The sequence below is a fragment of the Ipomoea nil genome, unplaced genomic scaffold (genome assembly GCF_001879475.1).
Source record: "Ipomoea nil cultivar Tokyo-kokei standard unplaced genomic scaffold, Asagao_1.1 scaffold2484, whole genome shotgun sequence".
Classification (NCBI taxonomy): domain Eukaryota; kingdom Viridiplantae; phylum Streptophyta; class Magnoliopsida; order Solanales; family Convolvulaceae; genus Ipomoea; species Ipomoea nil.
In genome coordinates this window covers 340,063-365,438 of record NW_017618912.1, presented here as the reverse complement: position 1 = coordinate 365,438, position 25,376 = coordinate 340,063, and the positions used below count along the sequence as shown (strand labels likewise).

The window sequence follows — 25,376 nt, the reverse complement described above, 5'->3', positions numbered from 1 at the left end:
AACAATAATAAATTTTAAAACTTTATAATAAAAATGTAATTATTTAGAAACATAAACCAAAATATTTACTAACTGAAATATTTTATATAGCAGAAAATCCACAACCAAATATACACATATAACCACATCAAGAGTAATCCTAGTTTCTAATCCTGTGGCTCGTGGCGCAAAGCCGAAACATACAGCGCACACATCGAAGTATTGTTTAATCGGCATGTGCGTACCCATAGTTTGGCGTGTGCATAACACTTAAGGGATGCGAAGATAATAAATAAACATGTTTAACAAACATGACACCCCTACTCCCAACCACCACCATGCACGAACCACCCAAGATAATCAACAAGTTAAAAACCCCCAACTCGGGATCACACAGACCCAACGACAATACCCCTCATCCCCACGAAAAAAACACCAAATTATAGAAATAAAAAAATAATAATAAAAACCCCTCAGCCAGAACCCAAACCACCATACCGCCTATCACAGTCAAACCCCGACTGAACCACCATAGACCGCCAAAACCCGACTGAACCACCATAGACTGCCAAAACCCCTCCATGCAAAAATTCTCAAAGCCTAACCACCACACATAAAAGTGCCAAAAAAACAAGCGGACACTGTCCTCCCACCGGAGAACGCAATAAGCTTGGCAACAAAAAAAACAACGAAACCAAAAAAAAAAAAAAGGTTTCATGGAATACCTTGCGGGAATCAGTAGGACTGCCCCTCTGACGCTTGGAACGCCCGTTGTTAGACACGAGCATGGAGACAACGTGTAGCGACTAGACGTTACTTAAATAGCGACACCGGAGAGAGCTTCTGTAGCGTGGCTGGAAGAAATACTAAATAGATGAGAAAGCTTATTTTGTGTGAAAAATGAATGGCCGGATATGGTACTGAATAGACGCAAGATTGAAATAAATAAAATTAAAAAAGATATGATACCAAAAATAACACGCACAAGCCCATCTGAACAGGCGCAATAATTAATTCAATGCATTAATGATGAATACAAATGACAACAATACCCCTAACTCTATATAAACAAAACCTACGCGAAATTAAAATGAACCAAATCAGAGCCATTGAAGATTAAAAATAAACGGACAGAATCTAGTCTCACGATCACACTGAATATGGTGATCTCATTGAATCCAAATATATATATATATATATATATATATATATATATATATATATATATGTGTGTGTGTGTGTGTGTGTGTGTGTGTGTGTGTGTATACATATAATTGTTAAACTAGTAAAGTACCCGTGCGATGTACGGGATAAAATTGTTAAACTTATTATGCAATTGTGTGCATTAATTATAATTTAATTTATTATTTTATAAATTATATGAAATGAGTATAATATTATTTATTAGTTATAGCAAATGAAATTTCTATTATAATTTCTCTCATACACACATATATAATCTTGATTCCCTAGTAAAGTCAATATTTATAGACTATGAGTTAATTCCAGCAATAGTCCTCAGACTATTGTGATTTTTCAAAATTAGTCCTTTTCTTTTAATTTGGACAAAAAAGACACTTGACTTTCAGATTTGTTCCAGCATTGATCCTTCCGTTAACTTTCAGTTAGTTGGGTGTTAGTGTAGGGGCTAAAATGATCATTTCATTAGCTTGACTCCTTCCTCATGTTCGTGAGTATACGTATGTATTAAAAATAGATAGATGAGAAAAATGAAAAACTCCATTGTTTCTCATCTATTTGGCGGCGACGGCTGCCAAAAGAGTCGGCAAAGCTGCTGTGATCTCGTCCAAGGCCGTAGCGGCGACTGATTGGTACTCTTGGAGGCTTTATAGGGTGTGGGATATCTAAAGAGAAATGATTTAGAAGGAGTTACTTCCCCCGATCAAAAATAATGGAGGAAAGCCGTTAAAAACTTTGACTAAAACTTCAAACAGATGGAAAGGAGAAATCATTGCATAATTATGGTTCAGGAGCAAGAAAATTGTGCTGGCAATATCATATTATCTGCGCCATGGGGTAACAAATAATTAGACTTGTGTCTCAGGAAGATAGCATAGATTACGCTTCAAGAATTCAAAATATTAAATTAAAAACAAGACAACATGAAAAAATTACAGAAGAGACTTTATTTGGTACACAATTTGTCTTATGATGCTTTCATCACAAAAAAGAGCAGAAAACCAATGTGATTCCGTGCATTAGCTCTCTAGTCACAGTTTTAACATGATACTTCTAAATGGAAAAATTAATAAGAACAAAAATATAAGCATGCATGCATGCAACTGAATAAGTATATTTTTATAATAGGTAGTACCATATATGGCATGTACTCTACTAACCTATAATACCAAATTTGTAAGATGTATCTGGCCCATCTTTTGGAGGTGTTTGAAACCAAAACTTCCTTGAAGAATCACCATTTCCAATCTCATAGTAATACTTTCTGTCAATTTAACATATTATCAGAAAATAGAAGTGTGATGACAATAATGGTCAGTTCATTAGCTTGCTTTCTTCTTCCTCATGTTCGTGAGTATACTTATGTATTAGACGCAGGTGAGCAAAATGAAAAACTCCATTGTTTCTCATCTATTTGCCGGCGGCTGCTGCCAAAAGAGGCGGTAAAGCTGCTGTGGCCTCGTCCAAGGCCGTAGCGGCGGTGACTGCAGCGGAGAACGGCAGTGCGAGCGTCGACAATTTGGCCAACGGAGTTGGGGAGCTCCAGATATCCGATTGGACGTGTACGGGCATTCTGTGTTCGCATCCTCTGTCTAGAGATATTCGGGTGAGGTTTCTGATTTACTTTTCGGATCTCACGTTATCGGATTCTCTGTTGTCAGGAGCATTTGCCTTGATTTTGTTTCAATTTTGCATGTCATTGATTGTACGTTACCAAATAGTGTGTATGATTCAAAAGGATTAGCTTATTACTGACGAGAACATTTGCTGGATATATAATATTGGTTTTACTTGCCGAAGCAATGGGGCATACTAGTTTTGGTTTAATTTGAAAATGGTGTTAAAGAACAATGCTGTTGATTAATATGCACCCTATTTTGAGTAACAATTAGCTAATTATGCACATAAGATGTCATAATGAATAAAATGTTGTTGATTTATAGTATTTTATATTTAAAACTAGAGAAGCTTGAACCAATGATACTCGTGTCCAACAGAACCCACTCTTCTTGCTGCCATGGTTTGCTTGGGCTGAATGGCTGTGATAAATCCACTCTTCTTGCTGCGATAGGATGTCGGGAACTTCACATACCAAAGCATATGTATATTTACCACCTCAGTCGTGAGATTGAAGCATCTGTCATGTCTTCACGGGAGGATGTCATCGATCTGTTGTGATGAAGAAATGTTGAAATTAGGGAAAGAAGCTGAATCTATGAAATGACCATTTTAACCCCTACATTAACACCTAACAAAGTGAAAGTTAACGGAATGACTAATGGTGGAACAAATATGAAAGTCAAGTGTTTTTTTCGTCCAAATTAAAAGACAGGGACCGATTTTGGAAAATCACAATAGTCGGAGGACTATTGCTGGAATTAACTCATAGACTATTAAGTAAAGTTAATTGAATATCAACATAAGACTTATATGAAGGGAATATAGTAACAAATGCGATTTCTATTTATAATTTATATTAAATTTTAATTTGATGCATAGTATATTTAAAGTAGAAAATTGGAATGTGTAATAAGTAAGCATAAAAATATTTATTAATATTTGAATAAAAGAAAATGAATATTATAAATTATTAAAAACTTCATTGTAAAATATATTAGTGTTTGAAGTACATATTTGTTCTAATTCATTACCAATTAAATTTTTGAAACCTTGTGCATAACTAATTCTTCTTGAAAGAGAGTTATCAAAAAAAAAAAAAAAAAAAAAAAAAAAACTTTCGAAAGAGCAATATATAATTTACAATGAAGTAACAATCATACATGAGCAAAAAATGTTTGTCCTTAATGGTCATTGCATATGTGAGCATTACTGGAAATTATCTTCTATTTAACTTGAATGACAATCTTGAATCTGAAAGAGTATATATATAAATGTTATTAACGCCGGGAGATAGAATCCGGGTAGGACAGAGGCAGCTCAGCAAGGGTTGGGAATCCCGTCATGTTTTGCATCTCTAGATGGGCTTGATTGGGACGAGGGCACGCCAATCAATGTTACTGTTAGTACGAATGAGGGGAGTCAGAATGCGAGGGCAGACAACTAGTCCGGGAACACCAATCTCCCAAGGATCAGGACAAACCATCAAGCCAATGGGATTAGTGTGATGGCCCAGACGGGGAATGCGAACCACAGTTCTGGGGTTCGAATTGGTACCACATCTCTTCCTACACCGGCTCAACGTGGTGCTTTTAAGGGCAGGAATGGGAGAGGTGGCACACCAAGGAGGGCGGCAGCCGAAATGGAGCACACGGTGGTTCGCGGCTATATTCGAGGGGGACGTACCACCAGTACGGTGGTCTTTAGATCGAATAACCACACGAAGCAGCTCCAATGGAGGTGTTCGAAGGTGGAGGGACTAGAGCCCAGCCATGACTGTGCGGGTCTACCGGCAATTCCACCGGAGCCTCCAAATGATCCCATGGGGGTTGTAGGGGGTCGGATTGGCCAGGATGGCCCTGTTGCACCAAATGCTGCGTTACGCTCCTAAGCGCTGTTTGGAGGATTGCATGTTTTTCGCTCCAAAGCGTGTGTTTTTTTTTTTTTTTTTTTTTTTTTTTTTTTTTTTTTTTTTTTTTTTTTTTTTTTACAGCTGGTTTCTATGATGTGCATGATATGGAATTGCCAAGGGGCGGCGTCGAGGGTCTTTCGCCGCACCCTCAAACAGTTTGTTAGGATGCATAAGCCTTCCATCGTTTGCTTACTAGAGCCTAAGGTGTCGGGAGACCAAGCGAATGCTATTTGCTCTGACTTTGGCTTTTCCGAATGGGTTAGAGTAGAGGCGGTTGGATTCTCGGGAGGAATTTGGATCCTTTGGAAGGATTTTTTGTTTGTTAACATTATTTGAACTCATCCCCAGTTTGTTGTTATGCATGTAGGAGAAGGTAGCTTGGAACCGTGGTTCCTCTCAGTGGTCTACGGCAGCCCCAACCTTCAATTGCGAAGGAGGTTGTTCTCCGATTTGTCAAGTCAGATCTTTGGCATACAAGGACCCTGGATGTCAGTAGGAGACTACGACACGGCAGCCTCCCGGAGCGAAGTTAGCAATCTAGAGACTTTCAATTTGTCCAGATGCTCGGAGTTCAACGATTGGATATTCCGTGAAGGGTTGATTGATCTAGGATTCACGGGTTCAAGCTTTACTTGGATGAGGGGTGTAAATACTACAACTTTCAAGGGTGCCCGCTTAGATAGAGCTCTTGTTAACGTGGATTGGAAATTAAGATTCCCGGGCACACACGTTGAGCACCTTCCAATGGTATCTTCTGACCATTCCCCACTTTTGATTAATACTAACTTGTCTCTTCCCAGTGTTAACTGGAAAAAAGTTCAAGTTCAACTATGCTTGGACTACACACCCCAAGTTCATGGACCTTATAAGACAGTATTGGATCCCAGGAGGGGACTTGGAGGCAAACACGGAGACTACGGCTACGGCCCTTCAAGACTGGAACAGGAGCGTCTTTGGGAATATTTTCCAAAGGAAAAATTGCATTTTGTCTAGGATCAATGGTGTGCAGCGCAGCTTGTGTATCAAAGCTACCCCGAATCTCTTGAGATTAGAGAGAAAACTCCAGATGGAACTAGAAGAAACTCTCTACCAAGAGGAGGTTCTTTGGTATCAACGGTCAAGGGATGAGTGGATAACGTCTGGTGACCGAAATACCTGGTACTATCACATGGCTACGATGGTGAAGAACTGCAGCAGTAAAATCAATAAATTGAAAGATGACTTTGGTGAATGGATAACAGAGGAGGAGAGGATTAGTGCTCATGTGAGGAACTGCTATACAAAGGAGTCAGTTCCATTAGTTCAAGACTTAGAAACAAGTTTTCCAGTGTAAGCTAGGAAGCTTGGACAGAGGTTGACAAGCCATTTTCTACGGAGGAGGTCAAGGCAGCGTTGTTCAGCATGGAGCCTTGTAAGGCTCCAGGCCCGGACGGTTTTAGTGCTGCTTTCTATCAAAATGCATGGGGCCTAGTGGGCAAGGGCGGACCTACAGTGGGGGCAGTGGGGTCAGCTGCCCCCACTCACCCCACCCCAACCCTTATATAACCCTTTATGTATATGTGTATATATAGTACAAGCTTTAGTATAAGTATTATAAAATAGAAAAATGTTAACAGAATGTGGCTTAGCTTAGTTGGCTGAACGCGTGGTTGGCCTGAACGCAAGTCAGGGTTTAAATCCCCTCTATCTGCTTTCAACATTTCCTTTTCATATTATTTCACTATTAACACTACCTTTTCTCATTATTTCACATTTTCACTATTATTAATAGTGCATATTGCTTCAACACAATAATATAATCTTCATTTATATATTAATAATGAGATGAGATGTGTAATTTATAATGGATCTTTTATTCAAATTATTTTATCAAATTGATTATGTTCATATTTTGTTATGAATATTTTTATAATGTTTTGATGTGTTTTATAATTTTCTTATATCCAACATTATTTATGGCTATACTTTTTAAGTGTTTCATTTTTTTTTCTAATTATCATTTTTGCTTTAATATTTTGCCCCCGCTGAAAAAAATTCCTGGGTCTGCCACTGCTAGTGGGTGATTCTATTGTCAAATTCGCTAAAACTTTTTTTAAAAAAGGGGAGCTTCCGGACCATTGCAATGACATGGTAATTACTCTTATTCCCAAGGTGCCCTCTCCGGAATATGTGAAACAGTTTCGCCCAATTGGGCTGTGCAACGTCACATACAAGATCTTAACAAAAGTAGTGGCATCAAGACTCAAGGACATCTCCAGAAGACTAGTCGGCCCCCACCAGACAAGTTTTGTTCCCGGTCGTTAGATTACCGATAATATCCTGGTTTTCCAAGAGGCTCTTAACTCCATGAGATGCAAGAAAGGGACTTCGGGATGGATGATAATGAAGATTGATTTAGAGAAGGCATACGATAGGCTGAATTGGGACTTCATCGAAGATACGTTAAAGGACATTGGACTTAGCAGTATTTGGGTAAGGAATATTATGCCTTGTGTGACTACATCAAGGCTATCAACTACTTGGAACGGCCACCAATCTGAATGGTTCAAGCCAGAGCGTGGAACACGTCAAGGAGACCTTATTTCCCCTCTCTTATTTGTTCTTTGCATAGAAAGATTTAGCCACCTGATTCGGGAATCTGTGGCTCTATGTAGGTAGAAAGGCTTCAAAGTCAATAACCTTGCCCCTCATATTACGCATTTATTTTTTGCAGATGATATGGTACTTTTTGGTGAGGCGTCAACCCGTCAAGCTGGGGAAATGAATGCTTGCCTGGAAAGGTTCTGTAGCAGTTCTGGTCAGAGAGTTAACTTGCTAAAGTCCTCCATCTTTTTTTCAAAAAACATCCCCGTTGATTTGCAGCACGAGATAGAACACATATCTGGTATTCCCAGGATGATGGACCTGGGCAAATACCTAGGAGTCCCCTTGCAGGCATTATAGAAATTGGGCATTATAGAAACTGGGCATATTGTACAGTAAATATTTAGATCGCCCAAAATCAAGGGCCAACAAAATACTACACGTTCTCACTTGATTAGAAATATATATATATATATAGAGGTTCCCAACCTATATAAATGCCCAATAAGACAAGCCCAACATGCAATACCCAATAGCCCAAGAAAAAAAAATTATAGCCCAATACAAAAATAAAATTCAAGGTAAATTATGCCGTGCAACCGAATGCACCTTGCAAGGTGCATACGGTTGCAAAACGGCGCCGTTTTATTAAAAAAAGACACGGCTCGCTTAAAATTAAAAAAAAAAAAAAAATTGGATGGCCGTTAGCGGCGTTATTCATCTCGTATTTGATAGTTTTGCGAATTTTGGTAGTTTGGCGTTTTGATTTTAGTATACGCAAAATCGCAATCGCAATAGCAATCGCAGTCGCTTTCCCGATTTCTTGTATGGATCATATGATGGATGAGGCAGTAGATCAGAGAGATGAAGCAGCTGATGAATTGCATACGGTTCCAGGTTATTTTGCATCTGGTTTTTTATGAATTTGTGATCGTTTGCGATTATTTTGATTGTTGCAGTGTGATATATTGTTTAGGTGTTTATATTTAGTGTGATTGTATACAACGTATGTGATGTTGGTCATTATAGTCTGAGATCATTCGTAATTCTGGGTGTTTATGTGTTTATGGTTTTCTGAATGAACGAAATATATATCCATAATGTTTGAACTATATAACCAGAAGTTGTGAGCTATATATCCAGAATTATAATAGTATATATCAAGGATTTTGTGAACGGATACTCTGTTTTGGATTGCATATCCATAGTTATTGAACTTTATGTCCAGAAATTGTGAGCTATATATCCATAATTCTAATACTATATATCCAGAATTCTAATACTATATATTAACTAATTTCTAAACTGATACTCTGTTCTGGCTTGTAACATTATGCAGTCAGTGAAGATGTTGTTGTTGATTCATCAAGTTCAGATCCAATAGAGTTAGACATTGATGGTTCTTCTTCAATTCCAGGTCTATATGTAGTTTTATTTGCTCATAATTCACAGTGTTCAGCGTTGTTATATTTTCATTCTTTTTCCATGGAAAATGTTATTCCTTTTGTAGAGCATGGCTTGATTTATTCGGAATTATATTTTCAATGGAATGTGTATTATTTGTTATACTTGAGGTTATATATTGCATTTGCAGTTGATGAAGATTTGGTTGGTGTTGTTGTAAGTAACGGGGTTGAAGCTTATGAGTTGTATAACAATTATGCATATAGACTTGGTTTTAGTGTGAGGAAGGGTAATCAACGGTGCAAGGTATATAGTAAAACAGTCCAAATGAAGATGTTTATGTGTTCTAAAGCTGGTTTTAAGGTTAAGGCAAATGCTGGTGTTAGGGCATATTCAAAAATTGACATAAGGACAGGGTGTGGTGCATGTGTTCAGTTTGACGTGGGTGAGGATGGGTTGTGGACGGTTACAAAACATGTCAAAGTGCACAACCACGAGTTATGTGCTGTAGACAAGAGTCATCTTCTCCGTTCACATAGAAATGTGGGTGATAATCAGCTGTTATATTTAAAAGATTTGAAGAAGAGTGGTGTTGCAATGACAGATGGTATTAGGTTTTTGAAACATCAAGCAGGGGGGTCTCCATTAATTGGTTTCACTAATCGAGATGCTTATAATTCGATTGCTTCCGATACATCAAAGCGTTTGGATGGAACAGATTCGAACTCATTAATTGAAATATTTAGGAAGAGGCAATCGACTGAGTCTGATTTTTTCTTCGATTTTGAAGTTGATTGCGATTCAAGACTGTGCAGTTTTTTTTGGAGGGATGGTCGGATGAGACAAGACTATGAGTTGTTTGGGGATTTGTTAGTGCATGATACAACATATCGCACCAATAAATATGATATGATTTGTGGCCCTTTTGTAGGGATGAACCATCACTGCATGAATGTAATGTTTGGATGTGGTTTTTTGATGAATGAGAGGATAGAATCATTTGTGTGGTTGTTTAGAGCATTTTTAAGATCTATGAATGGGAAGTGTCCACAGTCTATCATGACAGATCAATGTGCATCCATGGCTGCTGCTATTTGTCAAGTGTTTCCAACATCACGTCATCGTCTTTGCATATGGCATATTGGTGAGAATTCGAAGAAGCATATCAAGGCGTTAAGGAATAATAAGGATTTCTTGGATATGTTTAACTGTGTGTTGAAATACACAGAGACTGAAGCTGAGTTTGAATTTTATTGGACAAGGTATGTCCACTATTTTTTTTTTCATTCCAGTAAATGAATTATGGATATATAGTATTAGAACTATGGATATATAGTATTAGAATTATGTGAACATGTAGTAGTAAAGCATGACACTTTTCTGATTGTTTCTGAATTACATGCATTCAATTTATGGATTTATAGTATTTGGAATTGTGGATATATAGTAATAGAATTATGGATATATAGTAGTAGAATTATGGATATATAGTATTAGAATTATGTGAACATGTAGTAGTAAAGCATGGAACTTTCTTATTGGTTCTGAACATATGTCTTATCATTTTCAGGTTGGTGACTGATTATAAGTGTCACAAGAATAGTTGGATACAAAAGTTGTATGATTGTAGGGAGAAGTGGTGTCCAGCATTCAACAAGGATTATTTTTCAGGGGGCATTTTATCATCGCAAAGGAGTGAAACTACTAATCATTCGATTTCAAGAAGGCTGTCTAAGACTGCGGGTCTTTGTGATTTTTATTCATCATTTGTTAGTGTAATTTCTGAATGGAGAAGCAAAGAGAATGGTGAAGATTTTCGTTGTGCTCAAGGGGTACCCACTATGATGATGGAGCACGTGAAACTTCTTTTACACGCTAGAGAGGTATATACGATTGAGATATATTTTTTGTTTGAGGAACAGTTTATGAAAGGCAATGCTTGTCATCAAGAAATGGTGTTGAATGATGGTTGTCAGTTCAAGTATCATGTATGGCGTCCAGATATAGATATTATAAGGCATGAAGTTAGTTTTAAGTTGGCAACCTTGGACATTTCGTGTAGTTGCAAGTTGATTTCCGAGTTGGGAATTTTATGCTGCCATTGTTTACGTATTCTTCATATACATTGTGTTTCTAGTATCCCTAATAAATATATCATGAAAAGGTGGACTAAAAAGGTTGCTGATGGTAGGGATGTGAATACTGGTCCAATGTTTTATAGAGCTGGTGTCCCTCCTTCAATTTGGGTTGTGGAGATTTGTAGAAAATTTCAAAGATTGATTGCATCTAGTCAAGATAATAGTGTAACTAGACAGTTCTGCGATGAAGCAGTTGAGGATGCAAAGAAAAAGGTTGAAGCTGAGATTGGCTATGTGCATATTGAAGAGTGTGGTGTTTCATCTTCAAGTGGTGTCATTCAAAATCCTTCAAACCGGAGATCAAAAGGTGAGCGTAATGTAAGGAGGAGTAGTGTTATTGAAAAGAAGTACAGTGTTGCAAGGGGGAGGAGGAGTGCTGCAAATAAAGTTGCTTCGAGTACAAAGGGTGCTGTTCAGTCGTTGGTTTTGGGAAGTCTATCTGAGATTGCCGGGGATGGGTACCTTGTACATCCAAGTTCTGGGAGTTCGGAGTTTTGTCAATTTTAGTAATGATTTAGATGATAATGCAGTTTTAGACTGAGATTGGGTTTAATACAAGTTGTTAGCTGTTTTGAGGATATCAATTTACAAGTTTTTTGATCTGTGTATTCAAAATTTTAGAACTTGTTGTTTTGCAGGTTTAAAGCTATATATCCATAATATTAAAGCTATATATCCATAATACTAAAGCTATATATCCATAATATTAGAGCTATACATCCATATTTCCGAGAACTATATGACCACAAATTATTGGACTTGTATGTCAAAATAGTAAAAGTGTTCATAATGTTATATCAATATATCCACAATATTAAAGTTATATATCCACAATATTATAAATATAAATTAATAAATAGTTGAACTTGATATTTACACTTATGTAAAATGTTATGTTGACAGTTGAACAAATATTCATAACTTTATATCAATATATCCACAATCTTAAACCTATATGTCCATAATCTTTGAAATATAAATTCATGAATATTTGTGGTCAATCTTTGCACTTAAGTAAAATGTTCATAATTGTATACCAATATATACACAATCTTAAAGCTATATATCCATAATATGAGAACTATATATTCAGTGAATTTCATAGATCAGAAATTGCAACAATTGCAATAAAGTTGTTACAAAACAATCTTTGATCATAACAAAAAACGTTCAATGATCTTTGCAGTTTTACTTTTTCTTGTCTTCAATCTTTGCAGCTTTCATGACCTCGCTTATGATGGTGTTCGGTTTTGATGTGATGATACAAGCAGCATACTTTGCCCTCAACTCACAAATGAAGCTAGCCTGTAAATTAAGAAAAATAAATAATTAGTTTATTGTAATTTTGTTATCCTTTTTCAATGTAGTATGAATGTAATTTATTTATGTTACTCTTACATTTGTGCGCATATGTTTCTTGAACCCAGGATCCCAGTCCTCGAGAGCTCCACCCATGTAAGTCTCCATATGCCGCATTACATATATGCCACAGTCGGTAACATTGTCAGCATTTTTCCAGTTCATGGCAAGGAACTCTACTGGCATGCTGTTCAGTTTGTGAGTCAAGGTGGATTGTCCTGCTGCTAGGTATGCCTTGAATGCTTCAATCTGGTAAAAAATTAGCTCAATGTTCATAATGTTTTAAATTCAATATATAGGTGACAATAAGGAGTTTTTTAATATAATATAAGCTACCAGTTTATATGGACAGTCCCCATATTTATCAAGCTCTGAAACACCAGCAGGCAATTCCTTGTTGTCTATCACCTGAACCTTGGATTCCTTGACATTTATGCACACAACAAAGTAGTGTGCATGGCGATGCACTGGGAAAAATATCTAATTCCAAAACAAAAGGTATAGCGATGTTAATATTTATGGACATGATAAATTGAAATTACAGAAGATTATGTTAAAGATCAAATTTGAACAAGTACATACCCATGTATTATTAACTGCATGGGTATACATACATTCATATTTCACAGAGTACTATATATCCACAATCATATAACTATATATCCACAATTTTAAAACTATATATCCACAAATTCAGTACTACATAAAGGATCTTAATAAACTGAGTATATTCCAAGCCTCATGCATATATATCCATAAATTCATAACTATACATCCAAAAAATACATTACTATATATCCAGAATTCTTAACAGTATGTTCACAGAGTAATACATTCATATATTCACAGAGTACTACATATCCATAATCACATAACTATATATCCATAATTCTAATGCTATATATCCACAAATTCAGAACTACATAAAGTATATTAAAAAACTGAGTATATTCCAAGCTCCATGCATATATATCCATAATAAATTTTTAAATTATTAATTTGAGTGTGTGTAATAGATCTTACAAGGTCTGCATCATTGATTTCCAGGTTTCCGAAACTTGATATTTCATAATTCAATCTATCATTGAAATTTTTCATCTTTTTCTCGGCTGGGAGACTTTTCATCCAATCATCAGATGGATCAAGCTGCAGCTGTTTTTGAATACACAGAATGCAAAAATGAGGATTCAAAAGGCTTAGTGTACTATATATCCACAGCTAGATTTTTAAAAATGTGCATGTGCATGTCAAAAATAACTCTTACATGTGGCAATGTGGTGAAGAATACTCGTTTTGGTATCCCAACAGCACGTTCTTTGTTCTTCAAAGTTAGCCGCAAAGACCAAACATTCAAGAAGTCTATATCCAGCTCGCCGTTGCTCAAAGTTGAGAAGTGACGCCTTGTTAGGTAGTAGTCACCATAGCTGAACAGCAACTCACTACAACACCAGAATAATAATAATAATAATAATAATAATAATAATAATAATAATAATAATAATAATAATAATAATAATAATAATAATAATAATAATATGAACTATCTAAGTAATTAAAAGTTTGTTATAAATATACGTGTTCAAACATACTCTTCTGGGTGTTCGTTAGACGCACTCAAGAATGCATAGTTTGAGATGATTTTTTCCCGGGGAGTTGCGTTGCGTATAAAACTTGCATTCTGTGTCCAGTATGGTGACCTCAGACAAAGAGGTTTGTTCCTGAATCGTCGCTGGGGTCTCTTCCTAACAGTCACGTCATCAACATCAGACTCACTTTCTTGCATGGCACTGTTGTTTATATATCCACAGTGTTAGAACTTCATATCCATAATATTAAACCTAAATGTTCATAATTTTATATCTATATATCCACAATTTCAAAGCTATATGTTCACAGTTGTAAAAATGTTCATAATTTTATATTCATAATCTTAGAACTATAAATTCATAATGTTAAAGCCAAATGTAAATAACAAACTGTCAGTTTACCGATCAAAGTCATCAACATCAGCATCAGCAGCAGGGGCATGATGGACATATCTTCGAAATGGGACTCTAACAAGTGGAGGAGTTACTTCTGCTCCCAAGGGCGTTGACAGTCCTGCATCTTCTCCAATTTGTTGAACCAAAGCATCCAATGGTTGTTCCTCTTCAACTACTTGCTCTGTTTCTTGCTCATGTGGCTGTGGTTGGGATTCATTGCAGTGTATTCCCAAATCAAATGATGGAGCTTCAAATTCCATGGTTCTTGTTGTTTTCTGAAATGCTTCCACCAACGAATCCACTGCAGCTGTGAAGGTTTCACTCCCAAAGAATATGTCATCCAACTGAGATTCAGTTGGAACGGAAGTTGATTCAATTGCACTTGCAGCACCTAGCATGTTTGATATCCCTGAGAATGCTTTCTTCATCACTTCAATAGGTGCGCCCTGCTTTCCAATTTCAGACATAGCTTCACCAAACTCCAAAACATTTGATGCTAGCTTTTGAAGCACACGGGTCACTCGGTCAACACTTGAGAGTGGCTCATTTGTAGGTGGTGTTGGTGTTGCAGTAGCAGGAGTAGAAGAAGTAGTAGCCTGTGAGGTGGTAGCAGCAGCAGTAAATGCAGGTTGTGGCAGTGAGGTTGTAGCAGCAGCAGCGCTTGCAGGTTGTTGCAGTGAGGTGGTAGCAGCAGTTCTTGGCTTCTTAACCCTAGGGATAACCTTTCCCTTTCCAAACCCCCCAGCCTTTTTTTCAGCCTTGACTCTCTTTCTTACAAGAGTGCTCGTCCAAGCAAGTATGCTAGGGTATGTCCTGTTGACCTTCATTCCTTTGAATTCTACTCGATCAAAGTAGAACAGCTACAAATTAAAGAAGATTATGTTAAAGATCAATTTAGAACAAATTACCCATGTATTTCTTAATTGCATGGTGACAGAGTAATGCATTCATATTCACAGAGTACTACATATCCATAATCACATAACTATATATCCATAATTTTAAAACTATATATCCACAAATTCAGAACTATATAAAGGATCTTAATAAACTGAGTATATTCCAAGTTTCATGCATATATATCCATAAATCCATAACTATACATCCAAAAATACATTACTATATATCCAGAATTCTTAATAGTCTGTTCACTGAGTAATACATTCATATATTCACAGAGTACTACATATCCATAATCACATAACTATATATCCACAATTTTAAAACTATATATCCACAAATTCAGAACTACATAAAGGATCTTAATAAATTGAGTATATTCTAAGCTTCATGCATATATATTCATAAATCCAAAACTATACATCCAAAAATACATTACTATATATCCAGAATTCATGCATTTAGATTAAAGACAATAAGAACTGACCAATATCAATGTCATTGGCCCCCAAAAGCTTCTGCTTCTATCTTCCTTGTAAATCTCTATCGAGTCAATGAGAGATTGGTATGTGTAGCCGCACCAATTGTATTCTTTAATCATATCAACATGAATCAATGACTTCAAGATTCTGTACTTGGAGTAGCGTGTTGTGTTTCCTCGAAGCATGGAGGAAACGGCAAAGACTACAAAATCCCTCTTGAACTCATCACCATGATCAGCTCTCCTAACAATCTCATCTGGCATGTGTGTTGTTATTGGTGAGCCTGCTGTAATACCCCACCTCCTTCTCCATGAAGTCAGCAACAGTTTGTATTCACGGGTTGAGTTGTCTTCCAGCTTTGTTCCCTCTTTGACCTCCATACGCCCTCGCGGGATCCCCAACGTGTACTCGACATCTACCTCTTCAATGTGGAGAATATCATCCTCTAATACAAAATCACATCTGAAAACATTAAATTTGTCCAGCAGGTATTGCACCAACTTTGATTCATTGGAGCAGAGTTGGAGATGTAGAAGTCCACCAAATCCCATATCAACAACAGCTTGTTTCTGCTGTGTTGTGAGCCTCTGGACAAGATCAAACATCAACTTTGGCCCCATCCTCGTACTGAAGTAATCTGTCCTTTTTTCTCTAGTCCGTGGTGCTTGTCGTCTTTTGCGTGAAGTTTGGCGCCCTCTCGTTGAAGTCTCTGCAACAGTTGTTTGCCTAGCAGGGTGTTCTTCATTGGTTGGAGTAGAGCTCTGAGCTACTTGTGAATTTAGGACTGCTGCTGGTTCTTCATTATTTGGATTAGAGCTCTGAGCTGCCTGTGAATTTAGAACTGCTGCTGTCAGGTACCCTGTTCTTCTTCTTTTTGTTTCTCTAAAAGCCTCAGCTAGTGTAGGTTCGCTCGCCATTTCTGTAAATAAGAATTATTAAACTATAAATCCACAATTATAAAGATATATATCCATAATATCACAACTATTTGTCCACAAACATTTCAAAAACACCCTAATTGAAGACTGGAATTATATTTTCATACATGCAGAAATATTAAACAATACATCCACAATTATAAAGCTATATATCCATAATATCACTACTATTTATCCACAAACATTTCAGAAACACCCTAATTGAAGACAGAAATGATATTTTCATACATGCAGAAGTATTAAACTATATATCCACAATTATAAAGCTATATATCCATAATATCACAACTATTTGTCCACAAACATTTCAAAAACACCCTAATTGAAGACTGGAATGATATTTTCATACATGCAGAAATATTAAACAATACATCCACAATTATAAAGCTATATATCCATAATATCACTACTATTTATCCACAAACATTTCAGAAACACCCTAATTGAAGACAGAAATGATATTTTCATACATGCAGAAGTATTAAACTATATATCCACAATTATAAAGCTATATATCCATAATATCACAACTATTTGTCCACAAACATTTCAAAAACACCATACTTGAAGACAGGAATGATATTTTCATACATGCAGAAGTATTAAACTATAAATGCACAATTATAAAGCTATATATCCATAATATCACAACTATTTGCCCACAAACATTTCAAAAACACCCTAATTGAAGACAGAAATGATATTTTCATACATGCAGAAGTATTAAACTATATATCCACAATTATAAAGCTATATATCCATAATATCACAACTATTTGTCCACAAACATTTCAAAAACACCATACTTGAAGACAGGAATGATATTTTCATACATGCAGAAGTATTAAACTATAAATGCACAATTATAAAGCTATATATCCATAATATCACTACTATTTATCCACAAACATTTCAGAAACACCAAAAAACAAAAAAACAAAAAAAAAAAAAAAAAAAAAAAAAAAACAGAGTGTTGCTCTGTTTGAGAACAATCAATAATCGCATTGCAAAACCCTATTCAAAAATCACAAGATTCTATAGCGAATATGAACGTTAATAGTCAAAAATCACAGCGTTAATACTCAAAAATCACAAAAATAGATTATACCTGATGAAGAAAGCGATGATAACGGCGACAAAGCGACAATGCTAGAATGAAAATGGCGAAAATGGCGACAATGGTGAACAAAACAGGGCTTCAGCGACAATAAGATGAAGAAGGCGAAAATCGCGATGAAAATGACAGAGAGAGTGATGAAGACTGAAACAGTGAGAGCGAGCAAGCTTGTTGTAGACGAAACGTTGGGAATGGTGGAAAAAGGCGCCTAGTGGCGTTTTATGGTAATAATAATAATTTTTTTTTTTTAAACGACGGGAGGAGTGAAACGGTGCCACTAACGGCACCGTTACTCCCTTGGTACTATACGGTGCCGTTTTCAACCGTGTGTACCAAGAATGGTACACACGGTTGCACGGCATAACAATTCAAAATTCAATTAGTCCTACACTTTATCAGTTCTCGAAACTAGCTTCTTCAATTGCCAGTTCTACACTTCTACACGACTCCACTCTGTGTCTTGACTGGACCGGTCACCACGACGACCACTCTCTTACTCTGTCTCTTCCTCCGGCCTCCGCAATCCGGCCGTCAGCCCTCGTCAGTTGTCGCTCGTCAGTTGTCTCACAGGCCACTGCCTTGGTCCCTCGTCTCTCACCGCCTCACGCCCTCCGCCCTGCTCGGTCGCTCCTCACATTCTTAGACGGTCATCGATGACCGTACAGGACTCAACGGCTGCAACTCGACTCAAGGTAAATTTTTACATATTAAAACTAAAAGGAATTTTTACATATTAAAATTAAAAGGAATTTCATACATTAGCTGCAGCCATTGCTGGATTTGCTGCGAATGTATGGATTTCATACATTAAAACTTTAAAAGCATTTCATACAAAATCATCACTGGCTTTAATTGTTTGAAAATTTATTGTGGACTATGTTGTTACTTGTTACTGTGTTTGGAAATTAATTCTAGAGTCTGTGGACACTATGTTACCGACTTACCCTGTAATGGTTCATTATTATTTTTTGTAAATTTTTGAGAAATAACCATGGTGCAAGTAAGGAAAAACGAGACAATAAAGGGGATGAGTGTATAGTATTTAAGATGCTGCAATTAAGGATGAACGAGACAATTACATGATCAATAATGTAACTATGGAATACTATGATTAAAGTCATATATTTGTGACATACAACCCTCTCCACGTACTCCTTAACTCCCTTGGATCCATATTTTTCTCACATTGGTTTCTCTATTTTTGATGTTGATTCGGATTTTCTTACCTACTAACTATATTTGGCATGTTAGAATTTGACTTTAAAAAATCCATCCTCATGTTATATACTCCATATAATTTAATTTTACCTATAAATTATGGAGTTAAGGAGTACGTGGAGTTAAGGAGTGTGAGAAAAATATGGATCCAAGGGAGTTAAGGAGTGAATGAAAGCAGGTAAATGTGTAAAACTTTAAATAATGTCAAGTTGGGTTTAACATTTAGCAACACTTGCACTATATGAACTTAATCTCTAGACGTCATAGTTCAATGTTGATGAAAGGCTCGATGATGTCAAAATCCAAACCCTTTAATCATGTTCATGCTTAATTGTATGTTTTTTTTTTTTTTTAGACAATATTGTTTGCATCAAGTAATACTCTATGCTCAATTTGTTACATTGGCTTAGGGATTTGTATATATTTGTTGTGACTTGTGAATAATTTAGAGCTGTACATTTATTGAGAACTGTAATTAGGGGTGAGCAAACAAATAGGACCGACCGAAAAACCGACGACCGAAAACCTAATCGCCCGAATATTTCGGTTTTCGGTTTTCGGTTATTAAGGTTAAAAAAACTAATTTGGTTTTTCGGTCGGTTATCGGTTTTTCAAGAGAAAATTGAAAGCCGACCGAAAAACCGAAGATTAATCCAAAGATAATATAAAATATAGTCTTATGCCATTTACATTTTGCAAGTCCACAATATATCACATTAATTTTAATGACTTATTAGCTTGCACTACATTTGTTAATCATATAATGTATTAATATAGTCCATTTACACTAAACTACTATTGTACTTGCGTACATTAATTTTAATTAATTATAAATATTAAAATATTGTTTGTTTTTAAGTAATTTAACCTTTTAGCATTAGTTAAATAAATATCCTACATTAATTCTGACAGCAGCAGCAACTATCTCTTTCTATGCTCACTGCCTCACCTTGCGATTTACTGATTTAGCTTCCCAAATCCAAAATCTTCAGCCTCAAAAGTGAGCACCCAAAATCTATATCCTACTTCTTTACTGGTTTAGTATTTTAACTTATTTGTGATTTTATGATTTATTTGTTTGTGTAAAGTTAGTTGTAAACTGTAAATTGTATGCTTGTATGTGTCTTAACCATCTTTAATAAAGTCCTTTCTTTTGTTGTGAGCAAGAACTTTAAAAACTTTGTCATTAAACTTCTGATTAGCAAGAATACTAAATTCACAGTTGTCAAGATCGGTTATATTTAACCGACCGAAAATCATCAGTTTCGGTTATATTGGTTATGAATGTTGGTCGGTATTTAAGTTATTTCGGTTATTAACCGAAAACCGACCGATGCTCACCCCTAACTGTAATTGAGAAAAACTAAATGACAATCAATAAAAAAAGCATAGAAGAAACATTTATATTTTCTAAGGTTTAGGGTTTAGAATATACCTTAATTGAGAGCTATGTCCACTTGAAATGACAATCCATAAAAACGCATATGGTTTGATTTTCTTTCGATTTAAAAATTATTGAAAAATACATATTATTGATTTATTGGTAACAAGAATCAATAAATCTGGAAGACAGAAAGACAGGTTAAAACTCTTCAAGCTTCCATCCCTTTTTGGCCCATATATTTGGGCATAACTGCATAAGTACCATTTCCGCTAACGTCCAATTCAGCTATGGCAACCCATGGCGGAAGCGGCAGCTCGAACGTCCGGCAAGAGAAGGTTGACAAGGAGTGTGAGCTCAGAATTGAAGTCAGCCCCGACACGCCTCTCCGGCTTCGGGTCCTAAACGGCACCGCGGAAATCTTCGGCACTGAACTCCCTCCTGGAATTTGGCTCACCTTCCCCCCTCGCCTCAAATTCGCCGTATGTATTCTTTTCTTCATACTTTAATCTTAAAGGTCTATTCTTTTCTTGATTGGTATGTTTTGTCATTGAACTGAGCTCCGGTTGCAAACTTAAATCCTGTAAATTAAAGTTAGTTATCTCTTTTTTTTTTTTTTCGTTAGTTCTTTGGTGGCTTGGTTGTTTTAGTCAATGGACTTAATATGAGGATAATTAGGTAGATTGGCTATTAGTTGGATTTGTGAAGTGATTTGAAAATTTCCGTTCTTGAAATACAAGTGGCATTGCATATATACTTACCCACAATCTACCACACAAGAACCAATTGATATGCGGGCTCATTGCATATAGTGAATGCTCATGAATTAATGGATGGTAGGATTGCAAATGTGGTTGTGGGCAAGGTTGCAAAGCACGTTAGGGGATTTTTTTATTTTTTTAATTAAAAAAAATTAAAAATTAAAAATTATCAAAATTCACTAATAAAACATAAGGTTCCTATAGTTATTTCTTACAAACTATTTACGTAAGTGGTTGTAAAATTGTTCAAAAGATTGTTTAAACAATCTAAATACATAAAAAACTAAAATTAAGAGCTAAAGAAGCATTTTTTTGAGAAATTAGTGGGGCAAATTTGCGGTTTGCGGTGTATAGATTTCGAAAAAATACGCGATTTAAAAAAAAAAAATTGTCCAAAACGGACAACCGAGTCAAAAGTTATGCCTTGCCAAACTTTTAACACTTTTCAACAAAAAAAATAATAATAATAAATAAAAAATTACTCGGCCGGTTCAGCCGGCTAGGCGGCCGCCCGGCCGCGGAGGAGGCCGATTCCGGCATTCCTCGCGGCGGCCGGGCGGCGCCTAGTGCCTAGGCACGATTTTTACAACACTGGTTGTGGGTATGTAGCATAAGGCAATCTGAGATTTTGTTATGATATGAAACTATGCTTGTGGCTGTTATAGTTGAGGCTTCGGGGTGATTATTTCATATGTGGGTTAATGCAAAGACTGATTTGTTAGATCCCTGTAAAAGAATATGTAATACTTTGATGGATCCAAGCTGTGAGCTTTTGCTTCGCAGAAGTCTCATCATTGTCAAGCCTGGGTCCTGGGAAGTTAGTCCTGCCTAACTTCTACTCAAAATGCCATGGGGTATATGTAAAGCAAATCTGATGGTTTATAGTAAACATACATATTTTATTTTTAACACATCAAAATTTTAAAGCAGGTCTTTACTTGGTATGGGGCCACAATTGAGATGGATGGTCCAACTGAAACTGAGTATACAGCTGATGAGGTATCATTTCTCTCATCCCCTGCATATTCATTTTGTCTATGTGTCTTGACATTTTAAGATAATCAACTTTGCTTCAACCAAATTTTGCAAATGAAATGATACACCTTTTTTTTTTTTTTTTTTTTTTTTTTTTCAATGGTTTTAGACACCCATGATCAGTTATGTAAATGTGCACGCTGTACTTGATGCTCGACGGCATCGTGCCAAAGCTTCAGCAAGTGATTCTGATACTTACCAGGTAATGTTGAACTTCTATCTAGTATAGGGAAAGAAGCATTTGTGTGTGTGTGGTTTCAAATTTAGTTCTTTTTTACCTTCGACTTGTCAATTGTGTTAAGATCTCCAATTTTTGGATTTTTTTCATGTCATGCATTATTGAGTTTTTCTCTTTAAATGCATGCATCAACTCAAACATTAGAAAAATGACAAAATAAGCTTTATAGATTATTAAAAAAAAAAAAAAACGCCTGCACTTTTGAGGTTTGAAATCGATGTCCATTGAAGAAAAAACAAAGGATAGTGAACCAAATCAAATATTTGTATATTATTACCTTTACAAAAAAATCCAGCTTGCTGATTTATTAATCCAATCGTGTCATCCAGGTTGTTGGAACTGAAAACACATTTGAATTGGAGGGAATTTGTATAAAGTGTATATTGTTATATTGTTTTGTTTCCTAATCTTTATTGTTCAAGCGGAAACTGTTGTTAATTATGGTATTTGAATGTGCATTAATTATGTGATAAGTCTTCAATGCTAATTGGTTCAGGGTCCCAGGGTTATTGTTGTGGGACCTACGGATTCTGGAAAGAGTACCTTATCAAGGATGCTTCTTAGTTGGGCCGCTAAACTAGGTTGGAAACCAACTTTTGTGGATTTGGATATAGGCCAAGGTTCTATAACCTTACCTGGTTGTATTGCTGCCACTCCTATTGAATTGCCCATTGATCCGGTAGAAGGAATTCCTCTTGAAATGCCACTAGTCTACTTTTTTGGCCATGTTACTCCTAGGTATAAATCTTTTGCTCTTATTGAGTTCTTTTAACCTTCTTACTGACTGCATTGAACTAGATTGATTTGAATGTTAGCAAAGTTTTACTGTGACTGTTTTAAAAGACGGAGATAAAGATTATGTTTTCAACTTGGTGATTTGCAGTGCAAATGTTGATCTTTACAAGGTACTTGTAAAGGAACTTGCCCAGACTTTAGAAAAACAATTTTCTGGAAACGCTGAATCTCGAGCTGCAGGGATGGTTATCAACACCATGGGATGGATAGAAGGTGTTGGTTATGAGGTATTTAACTTCTAGCTCAGAAACCCGTAGTCTTTAACATGTGCAGTGCGTTTCTCTGATTATTTAATCTTTTGTTTCAGTTGCTACTTCATGCAATTGATACATTCAACGCCACTGTTGTTCTGGTCTTGGGTCAGGTATGTACTTTAAGACCAATGGAAATTTATCTTTCTTGTCTCTCTGCTGTAACTTCCACGAGAAAATTCCTAATGGTTAATTTTTAAGGAAAGCGTTAGTAATATATTAATGGATATTCGATTCGATATGCAGGAGAAACTTTGGAGCATGCTCAATTATGCATTGAAAAGTAAGGCTAATGTGGATGTGGTGAAACTTCAAAAATCTGGCGGTGTTGTGTCCAGGAATGCCAAAGTACGGCAGAAGTCGAGGGGCTACAGAATACGGGTAAATGACTTTTCCATGAAGTTAGACCAAATGATAATTTCTTTCCATCCCTGCTGTTTGTTCGTGCTGGCTTATCAATGCAACTAAACAAAACCATGTTTTTTTTTTTTCTTATAACAGGAATATTTTTACGGTCCATCAAATGATCTTTCCCCCCACTCCAACATAGCAAATTTCAGTGATCTGTCAATTTTCCGAATTGGTGGTGGGCCACAGGCTCCACGTTCAGCTCTACCAATCGGTGCAGAGCCAGCTGCAGATCCAGCAAGATTAGTCCCCGTTAATATCAACAGAGACTTACTACATTTAGTTCTTGCCGTGTCTTATGCCAAGGAGCCAGATCAGATCATTTCTAGGTTAACTTCCTCTCTTTATATCAAAATTTCTGTATGCACCCGAACCTTCGTGCTTACACATGTCCAGGATCCGACATGCATTATCCTTAAAGTAGCTATTTGATAAACCGAAAGGAAAACAAAACATCTAGTCGTACGACTTTTCTTAAAAGAACATGGATAAACAATCAAGCATATGAAGCTCTGACCCCTTTCTTTTACCATGCCAGTAATGTTGCTGGGTTCATCTATATCACCGACATCGACATACAAAGGTTTGACGCTTTCACCCTTCTTCTGAAAGAATCCTGCTGTATTTTAAAGCTAGTATGGTCCTTAGAGTTGATGACGATCGTTCTTTCAGGAAGAAAATAACGTATCTTGCACCGTGCGCTGGGGAGCTTCCGAGCAAGAATCTTATCGTGGGAACCTTGGCGTGGATCGAGAACTGAAGCGCTGCACAACCTCGAGGAATCATGAGCTAGGCTTTGTTTATTTCTGTTCAAGAGAACCCCCTTCTGAGCTCTTTGCTGTGTCATTGTAAACTAGAATGTTGTTGAAGTGTACAGTGCTGGGTATTGTGGATAATTCTCATCATTTTTGTGATCTTTGTTGATCTAATCAACGGTTGTAAAGCAAAGAAATATGAAAAAAAAGTGGTGGTATTTTAATAAATATTTTAAATTTTGAAGTGTATTGTGCATTTTACATATCACTTATATGTATAAGTGTTTTCAAGAGAATGTGCTTCACATATCATTAAGTGTACTTTGTTTATTGATCATTACACTTTGTAGTGTTGGTCGATATAGTTCTAAGTTTGAAAATATTTATAAAAATATTATTACATTTAAAAAAAAAATATCTTACTTTACAGCTATTAATTTATTCTAAATAGATCGAATGAAGTCAGTCCATAGTTTTTACTTTTTACCCGAATGTTTTCACCATTTCTAGTCATATTATCGGTATTTTAAAATACACTTAACAATTTATTTGAGATAGATTTCTTTACCAAATACCGTGTGGTTATCAGTATAGTTTGTTAAAGAATTGTTTTGCAATGAAAACAAAAATCTCCTTGCACTATGATTTATACTTTACTTAACCCACCAAAGCTTCTTATTAAGATTTGTCCGCGTCTTGTGGTGAAATAAATAAATAATTTATTAATCAGTCTATACTAACTATAGATTTATAGTATGGGAGTTTCGACTATATCATTCTTTTTCTAACTTAGAACTGAGAGAATTGAAAATCGAACTTTTTAACATTTTAACTTAAAAGTTAGAGATTTGTGTCACTTGACCATAAGTTATTAAGTTAATCTTGCTAGCTAATAGTACACATGCAAAGCAAAGTTGCAAGCT

General features: G+C 36.1%; 3 protein-coding genes across 3 annotated transcripts; all 3 read left to right on the top strand.

Annotated features, from left to right (window-relative positions):
• Positions 1 to 4,962: 4,962 nt before the first annotated feature.
• LOC109153452 lies at positions 4,963 to 6,041 on the top strand. The gene is made up of 3 exons (XM_019301322.1): positions 4,963 to 4,966; positions 5,076 to 5,375; positions 5,509 to 6,041. Exons 1-3 carry the CDS (start codon positions 4,963 to 4,965, stop codon positions 6,039 to 6,041), a joined length of 837 nt encoding a protein of 278 aa, XP_019156867.1.
• Positions 6,042 to 9,022: 2,981 nt separating this feature from the next.
• LOC109153451 (protein FAR1-RELATED SEQUENCE 5-like) lies at positions 9,023 to 10,273 on the top strand. Its single transcript, XM_019301320.1, has 2 exons — positions 9,023 to 9,509; positions 10,266 to 10,273. Exons 1-2 carry the CDS (start codon positions 9,023 to 9,025, stop codon positions 10,271 to 10,273), a joined length of 495 nt encoding a protein of 164 aa, XP_019156865.1.
• Positions 10,274 to 20,403: 10,130 nt separating this feature from the next.
• LOC109153436 (protein CLP1 homolog) lies at positions 20,404 to 24,551 on the top strand. Its single transcript, XM_019301306.1, has 10 exons — positions 20,404 to 20,692; positions 21,902 to 21,970; positions 22,116 to 22,208; positions 22,741 to 22,982; positions 23,128 to 23,266; positions 23,347 to 23,403; positions 23,537 to 23,671; positions 23,792 to 24,027; positions 24,237 to 24,281; positions 24,371 to 24,551. The coding sequence occupies exons 1-10, from the start codon at positions 20,501 to 20,503 to the stop codon at positions 24,456 to 24,458; spliced, it is 1,296 nt and encodes a 431-aa protein (XP_019156851.1). The 5' UTR covers positions 20,404 to 20,500; the 3' UTR covers positions 24,459 to 24,551.
• Positions 24,552 to 25,376: the final 825 nt, after the last annotated feature.

Bases quoted from the DNA above. Each gene is read 5' to 3' on its own strand.
- LOC109153452 (XM_019301322.1), top strand. The intron at 5,376-5,508 runs GTGCCCGCTTAG...GTCTCTTCCCAG, and splicing joins AAATACTACAACTTTCAAGG to TGTTAACTGGAAAAAAGTTC.
- LOC109153451 (XM_019301320.1), top strand. From the start codon at position 9,023: ATGAAGATGTTTATGTGTTCTAAAGCTGGTTTTAAGGTTAAGGCAAAT.
- LOC109153436 (XM_019301306.1), top strand. From the start codon at position 20,501: ATGGCAACCCATGGCGGAAGCGGCAGCTCGAACGTCCGGCAAGAGAAG. The intron at 20,693-21,901 runs GTATGTATTCTT...ATTTTAAAGCAG, and splicing joins CCCCTCGCCTCAAATTCGCC to GTCTTTACTTGGTATGGGGC. The intron at 22,983-23,127 runs GTATAAATCTTT...GGTGATTTGCAG, and splicing joins TTTGGCCATGTTACTCCTAG to TGCAAATGTTGATCTTTACA.